Source organism: Ascaphus truei, chromosome 12 (genome assembly GCF_040206685.1).
Source record: "Ascaphus truei isolate aAscTru1 chromosome 12, aAscTru1.hap1, whole genome shotgun sequence".
Taxonomy (NCBI): domain Eukaryota; kingdom Metazoa; phylum Chordata; class Amphibia; order Anura; family Ascaphidae; genus Ascaphus; species Ascaphus truei.
In genome coordinates, this window is record NC_134494.1 from 8,551,381 (window position 1) to 8,573,394 (window position 22,014).

The 22,014-nt window shown below is 45.8% G+C and overlaps 1 protein-coding gene across 4 annotated transcripts in view; it reads right to left on the minus strand.

Annotated features, from left to right (window-relative positions):
* LOC142463887 (tesmin-like) overlaps window positions 1-22,014 on the minus strand; it is a 365,821-nt gene that overhangs the window by 188,528 nt on the left and 155,279 nt on the right. For 3 of the 4 annotated variants that reach the window (XM_075566708.1, XM_075566707.1, XM_075566709.1), the window contains one exon: window positions 18,531-18,592. The exons of the other annotated variant lie outside the window; for it this stretch is intronic. In XM_075566708.1, coding sequence (XP_075422823.1) covers window positions 18,531-18,592 — 62 coding nt within the window. The remainder of the gene's footprint in view (window positions 1-18,530; window positions 18,593-22,014) is intronic. 4 annotated transcript variants of the gene reach the window in all.

Here is a 22,014-nt window from a genome sequence, read left to right on the forward strand (position 1 = left end):
CTAAATCCTGTCAGTCCTATACATAGATAATAGCAGCATGTACCAGATCAAGCACACTATGTGTGGTGTGTATGACACAAAAACACAAGCACAAACAGGACATATAGCACGTCCACCTTCAATATTGTAAAAGGACTTAACACGTGATGTCCCTTCCTGAGGGAGTATGTGCTGCGAAGTATTAGTAGCTAGAGTGTGTATCTGCCAGGATTCATGAGTATACAGAGGCACACCATTACTGCTTTCTTACATAGGGGATATATAATGTCGCTTGACTTAAATGCCAGATGACAGGCTCCCCCCACACAAAATCACACAGTCCCGACGCACAAGCCTCTTAATGAGGATACAAAGTATCATAGATGCATATATTAAGATGTCAGCAGGACAGCTCTGCAACGTGATCACTCGCAAACACAATTGCAGGTCTGGCTCAGCAGTATACGACCTGATGTTCGTGGCCTCTGCTGCTCAGGCACTCCTCCCTGCTCCGCGCTCACTGCTGACGTCACAAGTGTGACGTCATCAAACACCGACGATCGTTTCGCGCACCTGCGCTTTGTCAAGGTGGGAAAGGGTAGAGAAACAGCCCCTTCCCTGATGTCTTATGTAGATCTGCCTGGGGGGGTGGCTTCGCATGCAGGCCAATCATCACCATAGGGAGGGGAATCATTCAGATGAAACCTAGCTACGGTATGGGCCAAAGTTAACCCTTTATGTGCCAAGTTGATCTGTGTAGACAATAAGTGTTTCACAGACATCCCTCTTGTTAATAGTATTGCGAGGGGTGATAATGAGTATCATATTGAACTCAGTAAAATTAATGAAGGCAGACTGCCATGGATATTGATCCAGTCATGCGGGGCATGGGTAGGGATCATCCCCTACTGCTGATAGTATGCAGTATAAGTATATTAGTACCCTAGCTGTCCTATTTAGTGCTGATATAGTGGATATACTCATAACCCCTAAACATGTATAGATGTAGAAGTGTGTGGACCTTAAATGACCGCCTCTAGGAGTCAAAACGGTCATGGGGAGTGTAAGACCCCCACTGTATACCCGGATCCCATAGCAACATTGTGAACCAGAATGCTCCTACTGATCTAACTGGGTGGACCACAAGAGGATGACCCATGGTTGATAGGGTGAGGGTGTCAGAGAAAGGACTTAATGAGGGATATATTTACTCCCCCTTTCTCTGACACACCCACCCTATCAACCATGGGTCATACGTATGCGGAAGGATCACCAAGTGACTGTATGAGCAGCATCCCCCCACGAGTCACCTACGGCTCTCTCCAACGATTGTAACTAATGTGCAAATGTGAGTGTAATACCTGTGTGAATTTATGCCATAATATACCCTTATGCACTACACCATTGTGTGCTCTCTCTTTTTTACATCCTCGGGAGGTACACTCCAATGCACGGACGTCCTTAGCCCATCAGATGTACTGATCTGACACTTGTAACATCAGAAGGCATCCTTTATACCAGGGCTCCAGTCAGAGAGAGAAGGGTCTCTGACACGTCTGTCATTCACCTATATATTGTGAGTGTGATCTTTTGAGAGATATTGTTTGCACCTATTGTATCTGATCTGCACTATTATCTCTTCCATTTTTTTCCCTGTCTATTATCCCAAGAATTGAGCGCTCCTCCCACCTGGAAGAAAACGCCATATAATATCAACCTGATATGCCACTATAGAACTCAATAGACACCCTAATCAAAATACATTAATGCACAAAAGGCACAATACATTCCAAATCACCTAAACACCCCAATTCAATAAATTGAACACTAGCCACAAAATGCAATTAATATGCATTGTAGAAAAAAGAGGAGTGAGCACTGCTGGTATTGAAAGTAGGCTGGAGGCAAAAATAAAGTTCAAATTGATTTATTAAGGCATAATAGCCAAAAAGAGTAAAAACACTGAGTCCTCTGACACGTTTCCCACCCTCAAGGCGCTTTATCAAAATGGGAAACTGTACTGTATGTGTTTTGGAGGGGGAGGGGTTGTATTGAAATGTAGGACATGTTTCATTTTTTTAAAATACAGGATTGGTACCTCAGTCCTGCGGGGACCCACGGGAACCACCCGAGGACCCCCGGACACCCAAGGGGACCATGTGAGGACCCACGGGGGACACCTGTGGGGAAGAACCAGGGGCTCCAAAGCTGTGGGGGCACCGGGGACCCACAGGGACAAACAAGGCGTGACCGCGGGGCTGAATTGGGAATGGATGTAAACACCACCAACAATTGCGTGGGCGCATCTGGAGTGTAGGTTGGTCAAGGTAGCCGGGTCTGGGTTTTAAAGGTACGGATAGTTGATACACTTGCCGGGGTCTGGGTTGGAGAGATTTGAATCATTGCAGGTACTATTAGCCGGGTCCAGGTTGGAGAGAGGAGAATAGTCGTAATATGAGTGCCGAGATTAGGGTTGGAGAGGCGCGGATTGTAGTAGATAGCCGGCGTCAGGAGTACAGAAGAGCGGAATCCAAAACAAGTCGGATCAATAACAGAGAGCTGCGAACAATACAGTAGGACAAGAAAAGACTGCAAAGCTAGGATGCAATGAACACAAAGGAACATAGGATTGTGCTCAGCCAATTTGCCAGTGGGGCAGCTGAGCATAAGTAGAAGAGAGTAACCAATGAGTAACCTGCAGCGTGAAGATACGTCAGCAGCGAGGACTGTGGTTGGTGAATCCGGAGCAGGGATCAGGTGGGATGAGGATTCCTGACAAGGTCTGAGAAGGCGGGACCTGTATGCGCCAAACGCAAATTGTGTGCGCACGCCGCGTGCCCCCGAAGTTGGCACGAGGATGTAAGCTGGAGGAAGAGGCATTAAGCCTGGAGCGGGGTGCGTGCGTGTGTGAGAGCTGTTTGCGAGGTAGTCCCCGAAGGAGCGATGTCCCCACCAGCAACGGGAGCAAGGAAGGTGGAAGCCTCTGCAGCAAGCGGAGGTGAGTGGGGAGTGCACCGAGGGTGGCGTGACTCCCGAACCTTACAGTAAACGCCCCTTCAGGAGCAACCTCTGGCTGTCTCAAGGTAGGCTTGAGAGGATATTTCTGATGAAAAGCCCATACGAGTCTGGGAGCGTGAAGATGGTGGTGAGGAAACCAGGAGTGTTCCTCCGGTCCAAAATCCTTCCAGTGGACCAGATATTGTATGGATCCTCTAGAGATCCTGGAATCCACGATGGACTGAACCTCATACTCCTGTTGGCCCTGTACAATGAGAGGAGCTGAAGAGGAGACAGGATCGGGGTAGTGAGGATTTTGGATGGCTGGTTTCAGCAAGGAGACATACTGGGGGAATCCATATGGATGAGGGGAGACATAGACGATATGCCACTGGGTTGACCTTTTCCAGCACATAATAGGGTCCAAGAAACCTGGGTGACAGTTTGAGCGTGGGCACCTTGAGGCGTATGTTTTTGGATGATAAACGCATCCTATCTCCTGGACTAAATTCCAGGATCTTGCACCGGTGATGGTCCACCTGAAGTTTCTATCTAGCCGTTGCAGTCCTAAGATTCTCCTGGATCATTTTCCATGAATCCTGTAGAAATTGAATTCTGTTATCCGCAGCCGTTACCTCAGAAGAAGATGTGGACATCGGAAGGCGGGATGGGTGAAATCCATAGTTTATGAAAAAAGGCGACTCTCGGGTGGACTGCTGCACAGACTCTTGTGCATGAATTCGGCCCAGGGAAGAAGATCTGTCCAGTCATCCTGGGTTTCCAAGACGAAACAACGCAGGTATTGCTCCAAGGACTGATTAGTTCTCTCTGTTTGACCATTGGTTCGGGGATGATACCCTGAAGAAAAATGTAAAGAGATGACCATCTTTTGGGAAAAAGAACACCAGAACCTTGAAACGAATTGAGACCCTCGATCGGAGACGATGGTCTTTGGTACCCCATGCAGGCGAAAAATCTCCTAGACAAAAATATCTGCAAACTTGGATGAGTTGGGAAGACCTTTCAAAGGAATTAAGTGTGTGTGACGGTAACTTTGAGACAGGCTATAATAATACACACCAAATATATAACTGGGTTGTACCGGACGAGACTTAGATATGATAAAAAATAATTTATTCCTTGAAAAAGGTAAACACACGAGATTATACAAATAACAGACAAAATATGGACACTTACTTAAAGGTTAGGACAAGAAAGCCATCAGGTTACAGGATGGGCCATTTCTTCCATAATTCAGTTTCAGATGTTGACATCACAGCAATACATGAAGATCATACATGAAGACACATGAAGACCCATGAAGACATGAAGGACAATAGCCATAGGCTGAGCCTGGTTCTTATACAATTATTTCCCATTGAACACAACCTAAACCCAGCCCCTCTCATAAATCAGTGGTGAGGTTGACAGTTTTCCTCAGAGTAAAACTCCTCCCACCCAAGGACGTTTAAAAACTGCTTTTCCTATCTAAATAACTTCATAACTTCAGTTCAGTAGTACTTACTGGCACGTGAGACATATTAATACATTCCGTCACGCATGACGCTCCCAATGAGACTAAATATTACCGTGTAATACTAAAATTAAGAGAGATATTAATATATGTCTCTTAGGACCGGCTAAACATCAGGTGTCTGTAATCATTATTTGCGGCTCGGCCCCCCAGTTACACATATGTTACTCTTAGCATGTTCAGCCGAGGACATCTCATAATATTCTTATATTTAATAAGGTCATTCATTCTGATATCTCCTTGCGTAACCGCACCCCTGGCCCCCATCAATACATCCTTTGAAGCAGGGACTCCAGTGTAGTGAACATTTGTCACCGGTGCTATATTTCACACCCAATGCCCCAGCCTGGGTCCTAGCTGTCTACTAGCCACATGTGTTAACATAGACCAAACTCCCTATGTACTTTTCACACCCAACTTCAATCAAGCCTTTAGAAGCCCAGATATTTCTGAAAAGACACCACGCATCCTAATGTATTTTCCTAAACTGCAGCTCATTAACCCCTTAAGCCCCAGTGTGTGTGTGGTGCAGACACTGGCCCAGAAACAATACATTTATACAGGGGAATAAACTGGCTGATGGCTGAAGCAAGGCAAAAACACATTACTGGACCCCAGTCCAGTTAACCCCTGCTTCCCAGGTGAGAGTAGAGGGTGGCCCAATGGGGTGTAACCCCTTTAATCCCAGGCCAAATCCCCTCTCTCTTGACAGCTCCCCTGCTCAATGGGTGCCTGGTGCCCCAGCTGCCTTCCCTGGCACTGGGACACCACTGGCGCCCTTGAAGCACTCAATAAGTCCTGAGGGATTGGCCTGGCAAAATTGTCCTCCAGCATTGTCCAGTACATTGTCCTGGCCACAGTGGATAGTGAAGTCCAGATCCTGCTGAGCAGGGCTCCACCGTGGCCGCCGGGCATTCTCCTTTGCCTCCCTCTGCCCCCCACCCAGTGCCTGATGAACCAAGTCCATGGAGAAGGGGCCCCTTTGCAGACCAGGCTGCACACTGCCCGGAGACTGGCCTGTCTCTGCACCAGCAAGAGACCAGCTATCAAGCACAGACTGTCGCTTTCCTGTCAACCAAGTCTGGGAAAGAGCTATGTCACTATCCTGTAGGGACCCTACCTGCCCTGGCCCTGTGCCCCCCTGTAGCTGCTCCGCTATACCCCTGACTCTCCTCATTGGCTGCCTATCTACCCACAGCCCCTCCTCTGCTAACCCTGGGGAATCTGTCAGGGGGGTCACTCCTGGCCAGTCAGAACAAGGAACCTTCTGCCTACCTAGCCCATCCCTAGCTTCTGCCAGCTGCCTAACACCCCACTGAACTCCTATCTCCCCCTGCTCCATGGTGTCTCCCTGCCTAGCCTCCCCTAGGCCCAGCACCTCAGCCCTGGCTGATAACTCCTGCTGCTTACCTCCCTGCAGCCCACCTGCACTCCTCTCCCCCCTGGGCAATCCTAACCCAGACCCTGGAACTACCTGAGTGCACCTACCTCCCTGACCTTGTCTCCCCCTTACCAGGGATGAGCTCAGAGGCACCTCTCCAGATGCAACCGCCTTAGCTCTTGTCTGGCAGGTATCCCTGGGGTGGCACAAGCTGGCCACTGCCCATGATACCCCCAGCCCATAGCTAGGCTGCAACAGGGGGTTGCTGATCTGAGAAACCCCCTGAGGCTCTGCCAGGGTAATGGGGAACTCTAGCTGCCATACCTGCTGCTTTCCCTCCCCGGCTACCACTAGCCCATATTCTCTCCCTGAGATCTGATGCTGGCTACCTACCTGCAGCCTCCCCTCACTCCGCTTATCCCTAGCTAATCCTAACCTGGATCCTAGGGACACATGAGTGAGCCCATCTCCCTGACACTGCCTCCCCATTACCGGGGATGAGCTCAGGGTTGCTGGTGCAGATGCACCCACCTTAGCTCCTGGCTGGCAGGTAATCTGGGGGTGGTCTAACTTTGCCACAACCCCTGATACCTCCAGCCCATAGCAAGGCTGCAACAGTGGGGCTCTTAACTGAGAGTCCCCTTGCTGCTCCTCAAGGGTAATGAGGAAGTCTGGCTGCCCTACAAGCTTCCCTTCCTTCCCCTCCCCTGGTACCCCTATCTCCTGCCACCTCCCGGTCACCCCTATAGTGAAACAACGTGGTACAGTCATAGGGAAAAATAAGTCAGGGTCAGTCTGCGACTTGGTCTGGCTTACCTCGCTGGTCCCTGCAGAGACCGTCGCCTTCATTGGTCCCGATTGCAGGGGGACTGGAGTGGCCACCGCCGGCACCATCTGGGCTGGGCAGCAATGGGCCGCTGCCGCGACAGCGCCCGGGTTGGGTACAGGTACAACGGTGCAGGACAAGGGGCCCCGGTCTTTGTGTAGGAACACGGCTCCCACAAAACCAGGTAAAATAACCCCCTCCCGCAAACCTTGTCCCACCCCCCACTCAGAAAGGGCTCCGGCACTTTTCCAGAATCGCGGCTCTTCCACCGCCATCGCTGCCATGGGCGAGCCCCGGGTAGCTGCCGCAGCAGTACCCGGCTTTGATGCAGGGTCGCCGGTGTGGATTGCGGGGCTCCGGTCATCGCTGGGAATCACCGACTCCACCGAACAATGTGAAACACCCGCCTCCCACACACCCCAACCCTCCCCCCAAATAAAATTGCCGCTGGCAGGATGCCGGAGTGGCGGCTTTTTCTCCGCCGCCGCCGGTTCTCCGCCGGGATCAGGTGGATGGCCGCCGCTCTCCGCCGCTGTTGCCGATGCAGCCCGGCCAGGTTCTCCAGGACTCATCCCGTGAAAAGTTGTCGCCCTGGCTGGGCGGGAGCCATCGGAGGATGCCGCTAACTGGGTCATCTTGTCCGCAGCTCGTGACTGCTGGCCCTGAGGGGCTTCTTTGCCCGACCGCGCACGGTCTGGGCACCGGGCATTATTGTGGCCCGTTTGTTGGCAGTGCCGCAGCGCCTGCCGGAGCTTCTCTGCCACCGGTGGACTAACCCCAGCAAGGGGCAACGGAGTCCAGAGTGGAGTTGCTCGAGCGCCGGGCTCATTCCGGAGCTTCTCCACCGCCAGTGGACTAACCCCAGCAAGGGGCAACGGAGTCCAGAGCGGAGTTGCATGAGCGCTGAGCTCTGGGAGGGGGTAAGCGGATCGGTGCAGTACCAACGCCATGAACTGGGTCCACTTCGCCGGGAACCACGTCTTGCCCAACGCACACACCAGTGCTAGCTCTTTCAGGGAAAATGGACAGGCCACCGCAACAGCCGTTACCTCTCCTGGTGCAAGACTTCTGTGGTCTCCGAGACCACTCGCTCCCTCCACAAGTCTCAGCGGCTGCAGCTGTGGATCTTTGCTCAGCCTGCCGGGTTTCATGCTCACCGATCGCTTCCTCTCTCTCAGCCTTGCCGGCTGCTGGTCCCCGCTCCGACTTGATGCACTCCTCCGGTCTCGGTGCCCGGCTCCAGTCACACGGATGGCCAGCACTTTGGTTCTGGAGGCAATGCTTCTCACAAGTAAGGGAACAGTGAAAAGGTGCCATATCTTGTGTTATATGTTGTACACTGTGTGTTCAATATCTTTAGTCCCAGGAACTCGCAATTACCATCGAGTTCCCACTATATTACAGTATCCCTCCGTACACTGTAATACAGGTCCAGTTCAGTCCCGCCGCTGCCACCACTTTTATTATAAGCCTGTGACGGTAGCTTTGAGACAGGCTATAATAATACACACCAAATATATAACTGGGTTGAACCGGACGAGACTTAGATATGATAAAATATAATTTATTCCTTGAAAAAGGTGAACACACGAGATTATACAAATAACAGACAAAATATGGACACTTACTTAAAGGTTAGGACAAGAAAGCCATCAGGATACAGGATGGGCCATTTCTTCCATAATTCAGTTTCAGATATTGACAAAACAGCAATACATGAAGATCATAAACTGGCGACACACTTTATTCGAGCTCGGCTAGTCCCACGAATTCGGGTATACTCGGGTGTATTGAGGTTTGTGACTGTTTTCTGCCCGAGTGCATTGAGGTATTTTCCAGGCAGGGATTGAAGCATTTTATTCCCGCTGGCTGCAATACTGCACAGTATATATATATATACTGCATTACAATTCATGAATTTATGCCATCTGGTAGACACGCGAAGCATTGCAGCCTATTTAATCCTAATCATTATCATTTAACAGATCAGCCGCCCGTCAGCCAGGCATGAACCCAGGCTGGGAAGGCAAACGCAACGGGGCTTGTTAGAGGTGAGGAGCGGCGCATTCCAGGTATCTGCCAGGTACATACTGGGTATTTGCTCGAATAAAGTGTGTCGGTGCAGTACATGAAGACACATGAAGACCCATGAAGACATAAAGGACAATAGCCATAGGCTGAGCCTGGTTCTTATACAATTATTTCCCATTGAACACAACCTAAACCCAACCCCTCTCATAAATCAGTGGTGAGGTTGACAGTTTTCCTCAGAGTAAAACTCCTCCCACCCAAGGACGTTTAAAAACTGCTTTTCCTATCTAAATAACTTCATAACTTCGTTCAGTAGTACTTACTGGCATGCGAGTCATATTAATACATTCCGTCACGCATGACGCTCCCAATGAGACTAAATATTACCGTGTAATACTAAAATTAAGAGAGATATTAATATCTGTCTCTTAGGACCGGCTAAACATCAGGTGTCTGTAATCATTATTTGCGGCTCGGTCCCCCAGTTACACATATGTAACTCTTAGCATGTTCAGCCGAGAACATCTCATAATATTCTTATATTTAATAAGGTCACTCATTCTGTTATCTCCTTGCGTAACCGCACCCCTGGCCCCCATCAATACATGCTTTGAAGCAGGGACTCCGGTGTAGTGAACATTTGTCACCGGTGCTATATTTCACACCCAATGCCCCAGCCTGGGTCCTAGCTGTCTACCAGCCACATGTGTTAACATAGACCAAACCCCCTATGTACTTTTCACACCCAACTTCAATCAAGCCTTTTGAAGCCCAGATATTTCTGAAAAGACACCATGCATCCTAATGTATTTTCCTAAACTGCAGCTTATTAACCTCTTAAGCCCCAGTATGTGTGTGGTGCAGACACTGGCCCAGAAACAATACATTTATACAGGGGAATAAACAGTTGGATGGCTGAAGCAAGGCAAAAACACATTACTGGACCCCAGTCCAGTTAACCCATTGCTTCCCAGGTGAGAGTAGAGGGTGGACCAATGGGGTGTAACCCCTTTAATCCTGGGCCAAATCCCCTCTCTCTTGACAGTGTGTTTGCTTGGAAAAGCGATCAACGACAACAAAAATCTTGTTCATCCCCTTGGAAACAGGAAACTCTACTACAGTATAAAGTCCATAGACAAATGGTTCCAAGGACAATCCGGTATGGGAAGAGGATGTAAGAGTCCAGGTGGTTTGCTCCAGGGAGTCTTGTTTCAATCACATGTCGATTACGCATAGACAAATTCTTTAATGTACCTTTCAATGCCAGGTCACCAGAAGGTCTGTTCCACAAGATCGATGATTCTTCTGGTACCTGGATGTCCAGATGATTTGGAGGAATTTACCCATTCTAGAACTTTCCCCCGGTATTGTTGTGAGTTGAAAAGGCAGGCCTCTGGGACTTCGAGACACTCAGGGATACGAGATTGATCTTGTAGAATGTCGTCCAGTATGCAAACGTGTTGGCGGAGAGAATGTACTTAGAAGGAAGAATTGTCTCTAGATGATCCTCTGACTTATCGTCAACCATGAACTGTCATGAGAGAGCATCAGCTTTAACATTTTTGGAACCTGGTAGAAAAAAATAATATAATTTAAGTAGGGGAAAAAAGCGACCAGCGGGTTTGTCGAGCACCCAGGCGATGGGCACCCTATATGTAGAGCAGATTTTTGTGATCGTTTAAGATGGTGATAGGGTCCTCCGTATCTTCCAACAGATGTCTCGACTCTTCGAGAGCAAGCTTGATGACCAGGAGTTCCCTGTTCCCTACGTCATAATAGACGCCTGGCCTGAGGTGATCTTCTTTGTTATAAGATTGCTCCGGCCCCGACATCAGATGCGTCTACCTCCAAGGTGAATGGTAGTTTGGGGTCCGGGTGAATGAGAATGGGGGCAGACATGAAGGCTCTTTTCAGTTGGTCGAAGGATTGAATGGCAGCTGGCGGCCAAGAAGCAGGATACGCATCTTTCTTGGTCAAAGCAGTAATGGGGGCAACTGTAGAGAAATTCTGAATAAACCTGCGATAATAATTTGCGAAGCCCAAAAACCATTGTACGGCCTTAAGAGTAGTAGGGCGAGGCCAGTCCAGACCTGCCTTTACTTTAGCTGGATACATTTCCAAAAAATGCCGTAGAAGTTTGATGGAACTTACATTTTTCCAGTTTGCGAAAAGATGATTTTCACGGAGGCGTAATAGTACCTGTTTGATGTGTCCGATATGTTCTTGAAGAGATATGGAAAAAATCATTATGTCGTCCAGATAGACAATAAGAAACTGATTAAGGAGATCCCTGACGATCTCATTGATGAAGTCTTGGAAGACGGTAGGAGCATTGCAGAGACCAAAGGGCATGACTAGGTACTCATAATGGCCGTCTCACGTGTTGAAGGCCGTTTTCCACTCACCCCCCTGGGTGAATCCTTACCAAATTGTAGGCGCCACGCAGATCCAATTTGGTGAAGATGGTAGCCCCTTGAACACGGTTGAAAAGTTCAGAGACCAAAGGCAAAAATGAGAGACAGAAGGAGGTCTGCTGCCTACCTTTTAAAGCTCCCCATTCCAATCAGCTAGCAGACCTTCAACCTAGGGTGTGGTTTTCTGGTCTGCTAAAGTGAGAGTTGTTAACCTCTTATATACTACCTCACACTATATTATACTGTTCCCTTGTAGCTATTAATTCAAGCTGCCCCATTTTATCTGTCATGAATCTTGCATTAGCAAGCATGCATTTAAGTATTTTTTCCTAATATCTTATCTGCTCCTGCTTTTCTACAGCAATTGGGTTTAGTCTTTAGAAGTTTTCAAGTAATATCTGTATTTAATATGGGTGTCTCCCTGCTTGCCAAACTCGCACTTGCTACCATTCTACCTCCATGACCCATTGCTAATTCCCCATCCTCCTTTATTCAGTTCGTTATCTGTTTCTTTTCCCCCGCTCCTACATCCTAGCTTAAAATCTCCTCTGACATTTTTAGCATTCTCCCCCATAGCCCAGAAGATCCCTCCTCATTGAGGTACAATTTGTCCCTATCATAAAGATTGCACCTCTCAGAAAAGTTGTCCCAGTGCTCTAAAAACCCAAGCCCTCCTTCCTACACCACTTTCTTAGCCATGCATTAACCTCCCTAATCTCTGACTGTCTCCCGGTGGTAGTGCATACTGTAGCACTGGTAGTATTTCAGAAAATACTACCTTGGAGGTCCTTGCCTTAAGCTTTCGGCCTAAATCGCTGAATTTTTTTTAGGACCATCCATCTTTCTCTAACTTGTCATTTGTGCCAACGTGTACCGAGACCCACAGTTCAGTCCCAGCCCCTCCCAACAATCTGTCTGCAATCTGCAATGTGCCGAACTCGAGCACCCGTAAGACAACAAACTGTTCAGTTCATGCAGTAATGGCAACAGAATGCCCTCTCTACCTTCCTAATAATGGAGTCCCAATATCTTCACTCAATAGGGCAAATCTATTGGGGTGGGTAAACTCAGAACTACTTCTAATTGTTACTCAGCTACCTAACTGCTCTTCATTCACAGCGCCACCATCTGCACCCAGCCAGGGCCTGCTCAGTGAGCACTAAACACCTTTCAAGATTTTTAATACCCCTCAATATTGCAAGTTTCCTCTTCAGATCAGAAATCTGAGACTCTAAAGAGACCACTTGCCCACTCTTCTGACAGTTGTATGCTCCCGGGAACAGTTTCTCCAAGTGCACATATACGTGGCAAAATGTGCATTGAGTGTCATTCTCAATCCTGATCATTGTTGTAACTACAGATGCAGCCACTTATATCTACTGTATCAGCAGCCGTAGAGCATATAATGGTGCACAGCGTGCCAAGAGTTGACCATCCACAGCAGGGGGGAATGGCCCATCAGGAATAACACAGCGATGTCCCTGCTTCTGAATGGGACTCCCACTTTGTGAATCCTAACAAACCACATACGTCTGTAAGGGTCTCCAGACCTAAACCACATTAATTTCAGCTCCAGGGACCCCTGCTTCCCTAGTTACAGGCCCTGATATGGGGTGCTGGTATTTCAGCCATGTTTAAATGTTCTGCGTCACGTGACCGGCACCCCATACCGGGGCCTGTAACTCGGGAAGCAGGGGGTCCCTGAGGCTGAAATTAATGCAGGTTGAGCTCCAGAGACCCCCTGATTCAATATTGTGGTAAAAAAGAAAATTTAAAAAAAACTTAATTATCTTAGCGGCTAGCCACTAAGGCAATGAAGGGTTTTAACCAGAGTACCTGGTTTATTGGGAGTAGAGGGGGTGGGTAAAGGGGGTAGTATCTCCAGGGTGGGTGGTTAGGTCAACCGGGAAGTTTGCGAGAGGTAGTAAACGCAATGGTAACAAAGGTGTTAACACCTCCCGCTACCCACCTGAAAGGCCTAACTACCCACCCCGGGGAAACTACCCCCTTCAACCACCCCTCTATCCAAAATAAACATTAAAATATCACAAACCTACTACCCACCTCCTCTACCCCCAACAACTCCTCACCCCCCCCCCCCCCCAACACATAAAGTACAATAATGGGCAAAATTCCTATTATCCAAATCAGGATAATAATGCATTTACCCATTAAAGATGAGACATTACCCAGCCAGCATATAGTAAATTAAAGTTGTATTTACCCCTTCCACGATGAAGGTCCTTGTCATCAGTGGGTACCGGCAGTAAAATTAAAAAAAACTGTTAGCCTTTAACCCCTTACTCACCATAGTGGTTATTAACCGCTATGGTAATTAAGGGGTTAACACCCCTCCGCTACCCACTGAGGTGACCTAACCACCCGTACCGGGGCAACTACCTCCACCCCCTCTGCCCATTGACTGGCACAGTGTCAAACCATGCCCACAAAAGAAATCCTTAGCACAGTTGATAGATCTATACATATTAGTAACAATGTGGTTTATGTTAGTGTTGGGCCGGGTCCTGAATTTTGCCGGGTAACAGATTACCAGGTACCCAGGGAAAATGGTCAATTTCACCGGGCCGGGTACCAGGTACTCTGCTGAGTACCATACACTTATCTGCAGCGTGAGGAAGATCGCTGCGGAGGGTGAGGAGGAACTCAGCGACAGCTTGGGAGCAGCAGTAGACGTCCTGGTAGCGGTGGCAGCAGCTGAAGTGGTTGTTCAGCCGGTGGGAGCAGCAGTAACAGAGCAAACAGCTGTTGCTGGTGGGAGCCGGGGGAACCATGTGACTGGAGTAGGGGCATTCCTATTGGACAGCTGGGGAGGAGGTGCCTGTCCAATAGCTGGGGAGGAGGTGGCTGTCCAATAGGAATGCTCCTACACTGGTCACATGGCTCCCCGGCTCCTAACAACATCAGCTGCGTGCTCTGTTCCTGTTCTATTTACCTTCTATCAACTGTGCCAAGGATCTCTGTTGTCTGCATACAATACAGTAGGGCTATTAGATCGCTAAGTAGGGGACTACTTATTTCACCTATTGCCAACTACATGGACAGAAGCTATTGCTGTTTACCCTATAACATTACTGCTGTAGCGATTAGGAGTAGGAAGACCGGGTTCAGCGGAGAGATTTTTGTCCGGTGAGGACAAAAAAGGGGTCGTTGAGCATATATAGGCGAACAGGACCAACGTGAGAAAGGGGAGGAGTAAAGGTGTGGCCACAGCAGAGGCAAGGATAGGTGGAGCGGTGCAGGAGACAGGTGGGTGTGATTAGATTGTTGATGCGCAGCTTGGGAGCGGTGCAAACACGTCATGTGTGTGCGCTGCGCGACGCTGACGCGCGCCCCGTAACCGGGGGCGGAGCCAGACTCCACGATGTCCATAACGCTCCTCCATGAGTGCGTGCGCTGTATAGGCAGCGGGGTTGTGCAAGGCAGCAGGTAAGGAGGGATTGCGCTGCGGAGGACGCGCTCCTCGATTCCTTACAATAGAAGATCGGAGTCCAAATACAAGCCGAGGTCAAGGGTCAGAGAAGGCAGAGGTCCAGGAACAAGCAAGGGTTAGGTACAACAAAAGCAGCAGGCAGGAAACAAGGCAAGATGAACAGCAGCTTGCTTGAGGCAAGCACAAGTCGCAAACTATAGTTATGCTCAGCCAACTTGGAGGAGGGCTGGCTGAACATATAAGGGAGTGACAGCCAATAGCAGGGCTGCACCAGGTTGTGAGGAATGAATAATCAGACATATTCTGTCCACTGGAAAGCAGGGGCGGAGTGTACCGCAGGTGTGGAGTAATTGTAGGTAATCGTGTTAACCCCGTGCGTGTCCCTGGCAACACGGCACCGGTGCGTAGGTGCGCGAGGGAGCTTCTTCGTGGCGTCATGGGGGTGGGGCCTAAGCCAAAACCGTGTGGTGACTTCACACCTCGGCGCAATGGTATACAGGGATATACCAAATAAGTAAACATGGAAATTTGATTGTCATTAGTTGGGAGTCAGGAAGGAATTGAATTTTCCCCTTATGATACAGCATTGGATGATGTTTTACTGGTTTTTTTTGTTTGCCTTCCTCTGGATAAAAATACTGTAAATGCAAATAAACAGCAGGATATGTATCTTTAGTCTAAATTTATCATATGTTGAACTTGATAGACATATGTCTTTTTTCAACTTCACCTACTATGTAATTATGTAATATGTAACTATGCAACCTTTTAATCAATAAATAAATATATTCTATTGTTGGGGATCTCTATACTTAATCTGTGATAAAAAAAAAACGTATAACAGTGTTTATCCAAGAGGGATCAAAAAAGTATCCCCATAGCACCCGGCACTCAATGCCGGAGAGATTATTCCGGACGACAATATTCCAATAGGAAAAATTACCTATTTCAACAAATGTATAGGGAATTAGTGACCCTTGTACCAAAAAGTCCCAAGAAAATAATAAAGTTTTATTGGTCTAAATACTCATATAAAAACACACATATATACATCATTCAAAACTATTAAAATACCCCATTCAGAGGTGGCTATTAGGATCAGTAGTGATTCAGTGAACTATCTTTCATAGATAGGAACTCTAATGATTCTCATACATACATTACAGTGATTCATGCCGTGCTGTAAACCATAGAGAGTTTTTCAGAGTATCACCTTATATAGGTTTGTTTAGGCTTGTTGGTGTAACATTTCTAGCATAAATTAATATATTCCTTATTCATATATATATTGATAGAATAGTCCTATAGATGTGCTGAGTCTACTGTCAAAGCATATAATTAGCTTGCAAAGTTCTTAGTATATAGCTGTTCAGAATTCCCTATTCAAATTGTAACATAGGGGTTACATTTGCTACGGACAATCTATGTAGCATATTATGCCTAAAGTATATATATAGAGCAAATAAGGGTACCTAATGGCCTTATGCAGCCCCAAAAGTACTGCGTGATCACAGCGGGTCACGCGCCGAGTCTGTATCAGGACTCGGCAAAGAATAAAAGCCTGTCTTCTCTCTTTGCGGCTGATCACCGAATATCGCCACCTCTGATGACATCAGCAAGTGACGTCTATTCCCGACGACCGTTTCACGTAAGGCTACGCTTCTTCAGGGGAGGAGGAGTCTCATCCTGGACTTAATGGTAAGTATTTATCTGTTTCCTCGTTTGATACTCCCGCCCCTCTTTGCGTCAGGGGGCAGGGTTATACCCGTGATCCTCCTACATGTCTGTCTTATATCGTTATGTCGTCATTGTTTGTTTACTTCCCATTATAAAGAAATAAAGTTTCTTAGGTACTGACTATGTTATCTCATTGTGTGTATACTCTGTTACCTCTCAAGGCACTTAGGATCCGTGGTTATATAGGTATATGAAGGTGAGTATCGGTTGCTGCAGGTAAAAATCAGTGATTTCATGTTATATAGCAGCAGCAAAACAACATTTAGTCAAGGTTCGTGGATAAAGTAGGTCTGAAAATGTATATAGCGCAGCTTGTAATTGTATGGCAGCTTCTACATGGATGTTAATCATGGGTAATACATCTCACTAAGGTGCATAGAAGGAAAAAGTAATCTAGACACATTAAGAAATGGGTAAGTAAGTGTGTAGTGTAGGAGTGAATGAACCCTATTTTGATCTGCCCAAAAGTGGTCAATACAGATTCTAAATTAACTAATACTCTATACCTGGATGCCCAAGTCATCATTGTTTATTTGCTTTCTGTAATAAAGGAATAAAATTATTATTCAGGTACTGACTGCGTTGTCTCATTGTATGTACAATTCGTTATTTCTCAAGGTATTTAAGATCCATATAGGTTTATAAAGGTAAGGATCAGTTGTTGCAGGTAAACATCAGTTGTTTCAGCAGCAAAGACAACAATTATTCAAGATTCATCGAGTGTGGATGAAGTATGGCTTAAAATATATATAGAGCCCAGATAATACTATGTGGCAGCTTCTAAATACGTGTTAATCATGGGTAATACATCTGACTGAAGTGCATAAAATGAAAAGGTCATATTGACCCCCTTAAAAAATGGGTAGGTGTTAGGTATAGGAGTGAATAAACGCTATTTGATCTGCCCATATGCGGTCAATACAGATTATGTGGGGAGAGTCCGAAATGCTGTAGATACACCAGTAGCAAGACACATTTTACAAGATCACAAAGTGATCAAGTGTGATGCGCTTCAGTGGGATTGAATGTGTACCGTGAGACCCCAGAGGGGGTGAGTGGGTTAAGAAACTACTACAAAAATAATGTCCAGGATGAGACTCATCCACCCCTGAAGAAGCGTAGCCTTACGTGAAACGGTTGTCGGGAATAGACGTCACTTGCTGACGTCATCAGAAGTGGCGATATTCAGTGATCAGCCGCAAAGAGAGAAGACAGGCTTGTATTCTTTGCCGAGTCCTGATACAGACTCGGCGCGTGACCCGCTGTGATCACGCAGTACTTTTGGGGCTGCATAAGGCCATTAGGCACCCATATTTGCTCTATATATATACTTTAGGCATAATATGCTACATAGATTGTCCGTAAACCGCTACTGTATGTTACAATTTGTATAGGGAATGCTGAACAGCTATATACTAAGAACTTTGCAAGCTAATTATATGCTTTGACAGTAGACTCAGCACATCTATAGGGCTATTCTATCAATATATATATGAATAAGGAATATATTCATTTATGCTAGAAATGTTACACCAACAAGCCTAAACAAACCTATATAAGGTGATACTCTGAAAAACTCTCTATGGTATACAGCACGGCATGAATCACTGTAATGTATGTACAGTATGAGAATCATTAGAGTTCCTATCTATGAAAGATAGTTCACTGAACCACTACTGATCCTAATAGCCACCTCTGAATGGGGTATTTTAATAGTTTTGAATGATGTATACATGTGTGTTTTTATATGAGTATTTAGACCAATAAAACTTTATTATTTTCTTGGGACTTTTTAGTACAAGGGCCACTAATTCCCTATACATTTGATGAAATAGGTAATTTTTCCTATTGGAATATTGTCGTCCGGAATAATCTCTCCGGCATTGAGTGCCGGGTGCTATGGGGATATTTTTTTGATCCCTCTTGGATAAACACTGTTATACGTAGATACCTTTATCCCTTCCGAGCACCTGCTTATCTGAATTTTAAATATTGATTGTTATATAATTGGATGAGCGGTCTCATGCCCTTTAAAGTTTTATAAAAAAAAATACATTAGTATTATTTTCTTTCTATATACCCTATAATGTTGTACTTTTTGGGAACTGAGTTGTTACTTGAGTTGTTAGCAAATGTATGTAGAGCATATGAAGACACTGAAAGCCATATTCTGAACTAACCTTCTCTATTTTGATATTCGGCATAGCTGCAACAGGTAGGAATCTTCCCAACACAGATATATCTAATAAAAAGAAAATGGAATGAGTTCAAATAATATTATCAAAATTATTAAGCATGTATTTGTAAAGCAAAGTAAACAGTATTTTATCCCACATAGGGATACAGATCATGATCATGAACAATGTTATAATAATTTGTAAACATTTTGCATGTTTTTTATTTTAATGCAATAATATAATTTATTTTATGAAAAAGTCTATGGGGCCTTGTGACAGGGTAAATAAAAGCCACCAGCTATATGCCTGGCAGACATATGTTTAGCCTGCAATGCAGCAGTGACTAGGTTAATTTCAGCTGGGAACCTCAGGACAATTAGTTGGATCCCAGCTGCCTAATCAAGGTGTGTTAAAAAACCCCAGGCTGTAGACACATGGGGGCTGGCTGTTGAGGGAGAGGAGTAAGCTACTGAAGAGATTACTGATACAAGGTCTGTTAGCAAAGTACATGGTTTATGAACTGTCTGTCTCCTGCATAGAAAAGGTAGCTGCCTCATTTTTACACTGTCTGCTAAAGAGAAACTGTTTTGTTTTGTCTGCTGAAGAATAAGCCATTTTCTTTTGTTTGCTGATGAAAAGCTATTTTTGTTTTGTGTGCTGTATAACTTTTAAGGCTAAATAAATAAGCCTTGTCAAGAAACCCGCGTGTGTAGTTGCATGTACACTGCAACAGGCCTATTTTGGTAACTGTGATGCTGTCCTGGTCAAAACGCACGTTTTGACAAGGCAATAAGTCATGGAATAAAATGTAGAATTTTTCTTTATTCTATACTGTAATATACACAAAAGCAGAACCAGGTCCAGCAAATTGGGATCCCCCTTCGTGGGGTCTAGAGGCTTTAAAAGAAAATGTGAATGGGTGCTAAGACACAAAAACCTCAGGTCAGGAGCGGAGAACATGAACAATCTAGACTGTGGTGGCACATAATCAGTTTGGAAACCTACATCAAATCCAAACTGATCCCTAGGGGACTACGCCTCAATTTGGCCCCTTCGTATATGTGTACAGAGAGAGAATTTACAAAAGAGTGGGAAAAGGTACTCTCTCCGTGTTCACATGATTTAATGAAGTTAATTGTGAAATATGAAACAGAAAAACTTGACGTATTTAAAAGTGACCTAGAGTGGTGACATCCTTTATTCTAACTCGGCTAGCTCCGCGAATTTCAGATTATCCCGGTTATGTGCGGTTTTGTGTCTTTTTCGGCCGGAGTGAATTGCGTTATTTTCGCGCCTGTGATTTAAGCATTTTATTCTCGCTGTCTGCAATACTGCAATGCCGTGTAAAAACTCATGGGGGCGTTTGCGAGCTGTTGTTAGAAACCATACACTGTATCATTGCATATACTTACCTGCCCTGTTAGAGTATAGAGCTACAGTAGCCTAGAATTTATTTGGGATACATACTCCTTTTGGTCTACCCTTCTACCCTTCCTCCACCTTATTTTTAATTCGCCACTAACATAGGATTTGGGTTCCAGGTTTCTGCTCATTCTGACTTAGCCGCGCTGGTTTGAAACGGCTTTCTCCGCCATTACGGTCAATGATAGGACCTTCCTCGCCGGCGTGACCCTTTCTTGTCGCCATTACTGGTCGGACCCTATTGGGGTCAAGTGAGGGGGTTCCTAACATCTATGGGCAAAATGAATTTTATTTCTAGGTGCCCTAGAACAGAAGTTCCCACGCCAATTGGCCGTGAACTTGACCGAGGCCCTAGTTCCCACGCCAATTGCGCGATTACCCTGACTCCGTTCTGTTGCCACGAGAGGGTCGCTATTTGCCATGCAATCCTGCCGGAACTAGGACTACATGGTGACCGAATCTGAGCCCTCTAGGTTGAACAGAACCGGAGTTATGGGTTCCAGGTTTCTGCTCATTCTGATTTAGCCGTTTCAAAGCAGCGCGGCTTTCTCCGCCATTACGGTCAATGATAGGACCCTCCTCGCCGGCGTGACCCTTTCTCGCCGCCATTACTGGTCGGACCCTGTTGGGGTCAAGTGAGGGGGTTCCTTACATCTAGGGGCAAAATAAATTTTATTTCTAGGTGCCCTTGAACAGAAGTTCCCATGCCAATTGCCCTAGTTCCCACGCCAATTGCGCGATCATTGCTCTTTTTTGACAATGTTGCCGATTTTGCGGCTTTGCGGTCTGGCAGTAAAAAAACAGTGCAGTAAGCCTTGACATTTGTTACACTGTCAAAGGAGCAAATGGAAACAATGTAAGACAAATCAACATGTTCTTTTATTGGTGGAGTCAGTACAAAAACATTTATTTACAAATACTGTACAATGTTGAAACATTTTAAGCGCACAGCAATTCAAAACATCAACAGGTGTATGGTTTACTGCTACAGTACATGTGTGAAAACATTTGTCAGTCAGTATGGTTTACAGTCACATGTTTTAAATACAATACAGTACATTGTTTTATATCTTTAAAATATAAATATATAAATATAATTTAAAATAATCCGTTCTGTGGGTCTGAGCGGGTTGAAATTGCACCAGTACAGTCCTAGAGGGCAGCAAACAGGGCAGGTTTTCAGGGCAACCTTGAAAAACGTGCCTGTTTGCGGCCCTCAGGGACTGGAGTCGTGCATGTCCTGTGTAAAAAAACACACAACAACGCTTTGCTCATTTTCTGCAGTTACTGTAGTCATTGTGTTTTTAATCCGTCCCTAGCCAAGCGTCAATCGGCTGACTGCGCCTGCATGTACTCTAATCCTTTTAGAGATGTGAGCTTGCTGCTTACAGCGCATGAGTCACCCTACCCTACCTAGCAACCCACTCTCTCCACAGATTCGTTAATCTTCTGAATATTGCCAGTGCGCATGCGTGTAATCACACCATCCCCCCCCCCCCCCAACCCTTAGAGGCTTTTGCAAAATCCCCTCTCGAATTTGAAATGTAATTGTAAATGTAAATCTGATGTGCACAGCATTGTGAGAATTGAGAGTAAAAAAACCATGTTGTTTTGTCATTCATTCTTATACTGTCAGGGGGGGGGGGGGGTTGTGGTTGTTGTCAATGATTATGGTTAGCAGGAAAGTGAATAAATATTTATTTTATTTTGGCAGGACCCAAAAAATACAAATATAAAAATAATCATGAATAATACATACTGCAGCCTTTATTAAATTCTTCTGGCAGATTGAAATCGAAGAAACATTTACAAAACATTTGTAAAACATGGAGATAAATGAAAAATGGACATTTATATGAATATTAATTAATAATATATATATACTGTATATAGAAAATCTACTGTTTGTTTTTGGTGCCTGAGGCACAGGGAGTTAAAGTGACTTGCTTTTTATGTACTGTATGTGGGGGTTGTATTTGGGGGTTTATTGATCAAATTATTATGATGAACTGCCTTTTGAAATTACAGTACTGTTAACTATTTTAGCTACACACCTCCAGAGTCA